At 43.5% G+C, this 8,662-nt stretch overlaps 1 protein-coding gene across 1 annotated transcript; it reads left to right on the plus strand.

Annotated features, from left to right (window-relative positions):
* The first annotated feature begins 820 nt into the window (after positions 1-820).
* On the plus strand, positions 821-6,683 carry LOC109758886 (2-isopropylmalate synthase A). The gene is made up of 12 exons (XM_020317745.4): positions 821-2,131; positions 2,619-2,832; positions 2,917-2,997; positions 3,134-3,223; positions 3,315-3,401; positions 3,722-3,822; positions 4,508-4,541; positions 4,642-4,716; positions 4,971-5,054; positions 5,134-5,268; positions 6,114-6,253; positions 6,334-6,683. Exons 1-12 carry the CDS (start codon positions 1,431-1,433, stop codon positions 6,473-6,475), a joined length of 1,884 nt encoding a protein of 627 aa, XP_020173334.1. The 5' UTR covers positions 821-1,430; the 3' UTR covers positions 6,476-6,683.
* The last annotated feature ends 1,979 nt before the right edge of the window (positions 6,684-8,662 follow it).

The raw sequence follows: 8,662 nt of genomic DNA on the forward strand, positions 1-8,662 counted from the left end.
AACGACGGCGGGCGTAGCGCGTGGAGCAGATGTGATCTGTTCGTGGCGGCTAGGCTCGACCCACGTCCGAGTCCGTCACAGCCCACAATCCGACGTCTCAGATTGTGGCCCGGCTGTCAGAAAACTCTCGTTACTGACCAACAAAAATAAGCGCGTATGTGTGAGCTCGGCTCATTCCCATGGCGCGGCGCGACGGTGAAGGAGGAGGAATGCGCGAGGGCCTATTCTCTTCTCAAGCTCCAATAGCATATGATATGGAAGAGAAATCCTTATAAGGAGGTCCAGATCCTCTCCAACTTCCGGGGTGAAACTAAACTTCCCACTACACCTAATGCCAATAAACCCACATGGACCCTTATAGATTTTCAGAAATTGTTAGATGGGCCCTAGGCCCACCCTAATATTTCAACAGGTTGTACAGTGGCTGTACAGCCGCGCATCCGTTGGCCGGTTTTACATCTTCATATTTGTATTATCTATTACTACCTCCGTAAAGAAATATAAAAACATTTAGATTACTAAAATAGTGATCTAAACGCTCTTATATTTCTTTACAGAGGGAGTAGAGTTGTATTTTTACATCACTAAATATACATCATCTGTTTGAGTTGAGAACTTTTTATAAAAAGATAAAAAAACACTTTTTGATGATGTAAATTTATACAACACTCACTTTTACATCATCTATTGTTAGCCCTCTATCTTTTCCTCTCTAGCACCGCCAATCCCTGTCAAGCGGCCGGTTTCAGTGCAAGCCACGTCAAGCCTCAGCAATCGTCCTTTTTCCTCTATGTATAGTGAGCGTGGCTATCCCCCGCGCGCGCGATGGAGCGGCCATTTTCGGACAGCACCGATATGAAAAGTGTGTAGCAACTACGTCGGAGGATTAGGAGGATTAATTAGCGTCCCCCCCCAAAATCGGGGGGGGGGGGGGGGCGATTAGTGGTAGTTTTGGGTGGGCCCAATTTCCTTAACTAGCGTTTGCATGTATACGTGCTCAGAAGTTAGACGTGGTGGGCCTGCAGAATCCTGTCGGAGCGGCCGATTTAAGAAAGTGACTAGCATCTCCGCGGTGGATTGATTCGCGCGTTGCAGCGGCCGCACGCAAAGGAGTTCTTTCGCTGTATAGTATAGTTCACGGTAGAACGTTGGCCATATTCCAACTGAACTTGGGACAAAATTGGAGTAGTGTTTGGGAGTGACAAAGTTGTTGAAGTAAACCACAAGTGGCAAGTGCGGACCACGCACAAATCGTGTTCGTGCCCGCTACGAAAGCTGAATCATACACAGCCGGGATAAGCATAAAACCTCCTCCGGTTGACGCCTCTTGTTGCATCGCATTCGCATAGTCATCCAGGTTCCGGGCTCCAGCTCAGCCGCCACACCGCCGCATCTCCACCGCTTCCCCCCCTAAACCCCCGCCGCCGACCATGGCGTCCTCCTCCGCTAAACCCTACTGCTGCTCCTCCCTAAACCCCGCCCCTTCCAACGCCATCGCCAGGCGCGCTGCCCTCTCCGCCCTCCCCGCCGCCAAGCCCCGCCGCTTCTCCCATGGCCTCGCCGCCGTCGCCGCGAACCCTAGGGCCTCCCGCTCCGCCGTCCTCCGCCCCGTCCGCGCGTGCCTGGCGGCGCCGCGGCGGCCGGAGTACGTCCCGGACCGAATCGACGACCCCAACTACGTTCGCATCTTCGACACCACGCTCCGCGACGGGGAGCAGTCCCCGGGGGCCACCATGACCAGCGCGGAGAAGCTCGTCGTTGCGCGCCAGCTCGCCCGCCTCGGCGTCGACATCATCGAGGCGGGCTTCCCGGCGTCCTCGCCGGACGACCTTGATGCCGTGCGATCCATCGCCATCGAGGTGGGGAACACACCCGTCGGCGAGGATGGCCATGTGCCCGTCATCTGCGGCCTCTCGCGGTGCAACAAGAGGGACATTGACGCCGCCTGGGAGGCCGTGCGCCACGCACGGAAGCCGCGCATCCATACCTTCATTGCTACCAGCGAGATCCACATGCAGCACAAGCTGCGGAAGACGCCCGACCAGGTGGTGGCCATCGCAAGGGAGATGGTGGCTTATGCGCGCAGTCTTGGATGCCCCGATGTCGAGTTCAGCCCCGAGGACGCCGGCAGGTACAATTCAAACTTTTCTCATTAAAAAATATATAAATACAAATTTGGTTTTTCTGTAGGCCCAGTTTTCTAGTTTTGGCTGTAAAATAGGTCCAGCAATTTTGTATCTAGAGAAATCTGTTTTCGAAATGCTATTTCACATGCTGTGTTGTCTCAAAATTAACCATACCTATCTATAATGCTGAATCAAAGAGGCCAAATTTTAGTGAAGCAGAGTTGAGGTTGAAGCAAATTTTGTTCATGCTTACTACGAAGTACAAAGGATACCATGGCTCGGAAAGTAGGAGTATATCTCGGAAAAAGATGACTAATGATGTGATAATCCTATAAAAGGTTGTTGGCAAATTAGAAACAGGTGGTAGCTGGTGGCTACCCAAATTTTGTGGTCGTGTTGAACTTAAGCTTGCACAACATGTGTATTTGAATTATTTTAGCTTGGCCAATTCTTGTAAGGCTGTGGAATCATAGGTTTCACTTTGTCATCCAGGTCAAATCGAGAGTTCCTGTATCATATCCTAGAGGAAGTAATAAAAGCTGGAGCGACAACTCTCAACATCCCGGACACTGTTGGGTACACTCTCCCTCATGAATTCGGGAAATTAATTGCTGACATAAAAGCAAACACTCCTGGAATTGAAAATGCAATTATATCTACTCATTGCCAAAATGATCTTGGTCTTGCAAGTGCCAACACATTAGCGGTAATTCCTTTTTCGTATTTACTTGATTGTTTGCTATAATGTTATCATTGATCTAATCATGTTACTAATTTGACTTACCTTTAGGGTGCTTATGCAGGAGCACGACAATTAGAGGTGACTATCAATGGTATTGGTGAAAGAGCCGGAAATGCTTCCTTGGAGGAGGTGAGCTCATAATGCTATATTTATACTGTCCGCATGCATTATTTACAAGTTCCCCTTATTGGGTAGTGAAAAGACGTGTGGCCGGGTAAGGCATTACTGCTTGTCACATTTCTAATATTTTCTGACCCCTTTTCAGGTTGTCATGGCAATTAAATGTCGACGAGAACTCTTAGGTGGATTACACACTGGAATTAATTCGCAACATATTACCATGACAAGCAAAATGGTATTGATGTCTCTTGTCTTATTTTCTTTGTTTTTTGTACTTATTTTTTCCCAGGCAATTTGAGCTTATGCAAATTCTATAATTGTTTTAGGTACAAGAGCACAGTGGACTTCATGTACAGCCGCATAAAGCTATTGTTGGTGCCAATGCCTTTGCTCATGAAAGTGGAATTCATCAGGTAACCAGATGTGCAGTCTCTTTTGTTTGTATTACCATGCAAGTTTCCAATTGGTGTTTTAGTACTCCCTCTGTAAAGAAATATAAGAGCATTTAGATCACTACTCTAGTGATCTAAATGCTCTTATAATTCTTTACGGAGGGAGTAGTAATGAGTAGTTTTCGCTTTCATAGCATGTAAGCATTTGTCTTTGTTTGCTGTCTTTTTGTGGTTACCATGTGCCACTTAACAATGTACGTTGATTCACAGATGATGGTACTCAAATATTTTTACTGTTTCCGTGTTAACTGTTTAGTTTTTGTGTGTGTGTGTGTGTGCAGGATGGGATGCTTAAATTTAAAGGAACTTATGAGATAATATCGCCTGATGATATTGGTTTAACACGTGCAAATGAGTTTGGTATTGTTCTTGGGAAGCTCAGGTACCATGGAAATGTATCTTGGCCCCATAGCTATTCTGCATAATTCCTATATGACATCTATATTTGTTCTTCTCTCTTGAGCTTTCTACTATCATGATATGGTGTATCACTGTTGTTCCAAATGCTTAGATAATTAGATATTTAATATGTACATAATGTCATTACTACCAAATTCTGAGACATGTATGGGTAGACCACAAGTACAATTGATAATTTAGAAGGGTGTTATGTACACTCTTCTGGGGTGTCAACTTAAATTATTTACTTGTACTTTTATGCTATGACTGACTTCCCTATGTAGAAATAGCCAATTTATATTCCAAAGAGGAAGTTCTGCTAATTTTTTTAATTAGTAAGTTGATTCACCTAGGAACATTCAGCCTATCCTTCCTAGGTAGGGGACTTGCATGTTCATTGCTACATTCTTGAAGCTCAACCTAAATCATTTGATATGCAGGAAACCTATACTTAAATGTTTTATTTATTACTGTATATAGCATACTATTTATCATATTTACTCTTGTAGAAAAGCATAGGCCAATTTATATGTCATCTGTTGGCTTCTAAACTAGCTTAATTTAATATGGCAATCCTGCTCAAATACATTTAGATAAACATTCAATGGTAATTTAGGTCAAATTTAAGATTCTGAACCTTAATTGCAATTTGTGGTCTTTTGTTTCAGTGGAAGGCATGCTGTCAGAACCAAACTAGTGGAGGTATTTCTTGGTTAATTTGGTTGTATTTTCTAGTTAATGCAACATTTTTGTCTTCCATTTTTTGTTGCCAAATTGATGTCCTTGATGTGCAAATATGTAGCTTGGATATGAAATCAATGACAAAGAATTTGAGGATTTCTTTAAACGCTACAAAGAGGTTGCAGAGAAAAAGAAGGTGATAATTTTCTGGAGTACTCGTTCTATGTTTAGTGATATATATTTTATTCTTCTCTGTCTAAAAAGTAAAGCACGACGACATCATGGCATTGATTGATACCTCCTTGTTTTAATTTTTATAAAGCATCCCCTTTGCATGCTTTCATGGAAGCCTTACGTGTTTTTTCTATCTATTATTACTCATTAGGAGCTTGCTTTCTCAATGCATTGTTTCTCTCTAATATGTACAAAGTTTCTTTTTTTTTTTTGTAGCGTGTAACTGATGAAGACATAGAAGCTTTATTGTCTGATGAGATATTTCAGCCTAAGGTTATTTGGTCCCTTGGTGATGTACAGGTATAATTGAGCTTCAGTGGACTCCTTTTTCGTAAATGGAGTTGAACTATTACCTTACAGTTGTGTGTCACCTCTGCAGGCAACATGTGGAACACTTGGTTTATCTACAGCAACTGTCAAATTGATAACTATAGATGGAGAGGAAAAGATAGGATGTTCTGTTGGAACTGGCCCAGTTGATGCAGCATACAAGGCTGTTGACCAAATAATACAGGTTAGCTGTTGCTATTTTCATCTTTCTTGTAGTAAAAGACTAAATTATTTCTTCTACTGTATTATTTTTAGATATGTCAAGAGTACTTTCAGTACGATAAAGAAAACCTTTTTATGTTCATAATGTAGCTTATTACCATTTTTACAATGTTTAAATCCATTGCATCAGAAGACAATTATTGGCGCGCAATGTCCCACTCTCAGAACTACTTTCAATAGAATGCATAAACACTAATTTGTAAATAAGATTACCTACATATATTCTTGTAACTTAGAACCATCGTAATGATTTATGATAATGGTCCATAGCATCTTCTTTTGTTTTTTACAACATCGATAGCTAGCTTCTTGACTGGTACATATTTTGATTGGTAGCTTGACAAAGAACGAAGTATCAGTTTGTGGTAACCGTAGGTCCATTTTAATGCCGTGATCTTTATGTCATTGATAGGTGTCATGAGTAAAAGAAATTTTTAAAGACCATCTTTCTTTGCCTTGAGAATTTTCGCACCTTACAAATAATGGGTTTACTTTTGGTATTCATTTTAACTGGGAAAAAATCTGGTGTATCCAAAATGATGTAATCATCTTACATGTGTAAACGGGCATTCTTCTTTCACTTAATCCATCTTCTAATTCACCACCAAAGTCATACTCTTTCCTAGATGGGGCAAATTGCTCAGAAATAATACACTGAATTCCACGAGTATAACATGGCCCTACCAATTTGGAGAAATGTTCTGCACAAAATTAGGGTTCGATCTAATGTGTCGTGTCCCTTTGTTTTACAGATTATCGTTTTTCTTAAAATAGGAGATATGACTTTAATTACCTTACCATATGCAGATTCCAACTGTTCTTAGAGAATATAGCATGACTTCGGTCACAGAAGGCATTGATGCAATTGCAACCACTCGAGTAGTCATCGCTGGAGATGTCAGCGCCGATAAACCTGCTTTGACTAGTAACTCCAATCGATCCTTCAGGTATAGTCTTACCCACCCCCTCGACCCCCCTTTCTCGCCCTCGGCGCGTGCTCATAGGTTTTCAATTTATCTTTATGCAGTGGGAGTGGCGCAGCCATGGATGTTGTCGTATCCAGTGTCCGAGCTTACCTCAGTGCCCTGAATAAGATGTCCAGTTATGTTGGTGCTGTAAAAGCCAGCAGCGAAGCACCTGAAACCATTAGTGTTCAGACCACAGAATGAGCGTTTACACTACATTTCTTTTCGGTTATGTCATCCCTGGAGCAATGTGAAATCCCCGGCAAAGTGTTTAAAATATGGTATTGCATGTTAGTAAAGAGCTGTTTGGTGGTGTAAGGGGATGGTTTTTCCAGCTGTCGTGGATCTGAAGGATATTTTGTTCTCATAGGTGAATTGCAACTTCTGTTTGAATAATGAAGCAATTTTACAACACTGTCTAGTGCATAATTTTCTACTCCCTCCGTAAAGAAATATGATACTCCCTTTGTTCCATAATATAAGAACGTTTTTCACACTAGCTCTTATATTATGGGACGGAGGGAGTAGTGTTTAGATCCACTAGTGTTTAGATCACTAAAATAGTGGTCTAAACGTTCTTATATTTCTTTATAGAGGGAGTACTATTTAACAATGTTACTCCCGTAATACCAACTTAGATCATAGGGTAATCCTAGGTGGCCTGGTTTAAAGGAGCCAATGGGACTGCAGTATCTTCTTTTATAGGCAAAAAATCCCAGCACGTCATCCCTCCTATTTGCAGCCAGTCATCATTGTCCCTCGGAGCACCACCAACTTGCTAGTTGCTGCCAGTCTTCGTCGTTCCTCGCAGCACCACCAAGCTTTCTAGTCGCAGCCAGTCATAATTATTGCTCGCAGCACCTCCAGATTACCTTACCGTGGCCTCCCAGTGCTGGCTGTCACAGCATGGCGTCTGCCATCGTTTGCAGCCCATCCTTTAGACTACCCACAGTAGGAGTAACATAGATAGTAACATCACACATATCTAGATAAATAGATGAACATGGCAAGTAATAAATGAAGAAAGAGGGGGAGGTAGTAACATAACTAGTTACTAGTAGTATGAGTAACATCACATATATCAAGGCAAAATGTGTCTATAGTCTAATAAATGAAGTGTTGCATGTTACCACACATAAGTTACTCCCCACTATAAAGGTAGTAATATAGACTAGTAACATGGGCATGTTACTACTCTATGTTACTACCCATTGTGGCTAGTCTTATATGCTCCTAGCACGACCAGCCATCGTTGCCTCCTGGTCAGCACTTTGCCGCCACTAGGAGCACAGCCGGGCGGCCTTCTCAACACCACAAACACATCCAGCACACCGGCATCGCTCACAGTAGTTCATGCCAGTCTGTTTGGTCACAGCGTATGCCATCGTTGTCGCAGCCCATCTCATGCTCGTAGCAGGTAGCACTGGCATCACTGGTCGCAGCAGCCATCGATTGCCTTCTCCTTGCTCACAGCATCGCCGATGCCGATCGTCGTAGCAGCGTTCACAACAATTGTCTGGTCATTCCCGCAAAGAAAAAAAAACAATTGTCTGGTCAACTCGCTGCCGCCACTAGACCTTGCAGCACTGTCGAGCGGCCTTCACATGTCCAGCACGCCGGCACCAACCACTTCTCACAAAATGGCGTTAGGTCGTAGTGTCTGCCATTGTTACCCGCATCCCATCCCTCATGTTCGTAGCACCGACATCACCGCCGTTGGTTGCCTTCACCACACTTGCAGCGTTACCAGTCATCATAACAGCGCTCGCATTAGCCGCCTGGTCAGCTCGCGGCTACCACTAAATCTTGCATCACTGTCAAGCGGCCTTCACAGCACAACCACGTGGAACTCTCAACACATGTCTACCTCACCAAAGCAGTTGATTCTCGCAACACCGTCATCATGCAGCACGCCAAAGAGTTTGCAGCATCACCAAGTGGAACTTGCAGTGCGATCGTCGGGGTCTGCAACAACACCATGCGAGTTTGAACACATGTTTCCCTATCAAAGGAGGTGATGGCCCTAGCCGCACTACCGGCAACACGCAGCACGCCGGCTGGCTCGTAGCACGGACTTGCAACATGCGTGTCGCCTGGCCAAATACAATCGTTGATCGTCTTAGAGAGAGAGAGGCTGCTTAAATAATCTATATCTATATCTATACCTATATACTATAATAAAGCAAGGTGTGTTTCGCTAATTTTTTCATCCGTTCATCCATACTTTTAATTTTGATTTTTTGCTATTCGAGGTGGTACTAAACTTTTGCGCACGCTCGTGGAAATAATATACAAACGGTACTGTTACTGGGCTCGTCGCTATGTGTTTTCAAAAAAAATTGTCGATGGTGCAAGCACCAGCCAACCCACCTACCGATTGCTTTGTGCTTT

Source organism: Aegilops tauschii, chromosome 5 (assembly GCF_002575655.3).
Source record: "Aegilops tauschii subsp. strangulata cultivar AL8/78 chromosome 5, Aet v6.0, whole genome shotgun sequence".
Lineage (NCBI taxonomy): Eukaryota > Viridiplantae > Streptophyta > Magnoliopsida > Poales > Poaceae > Aegilops > Aegilops tauschii.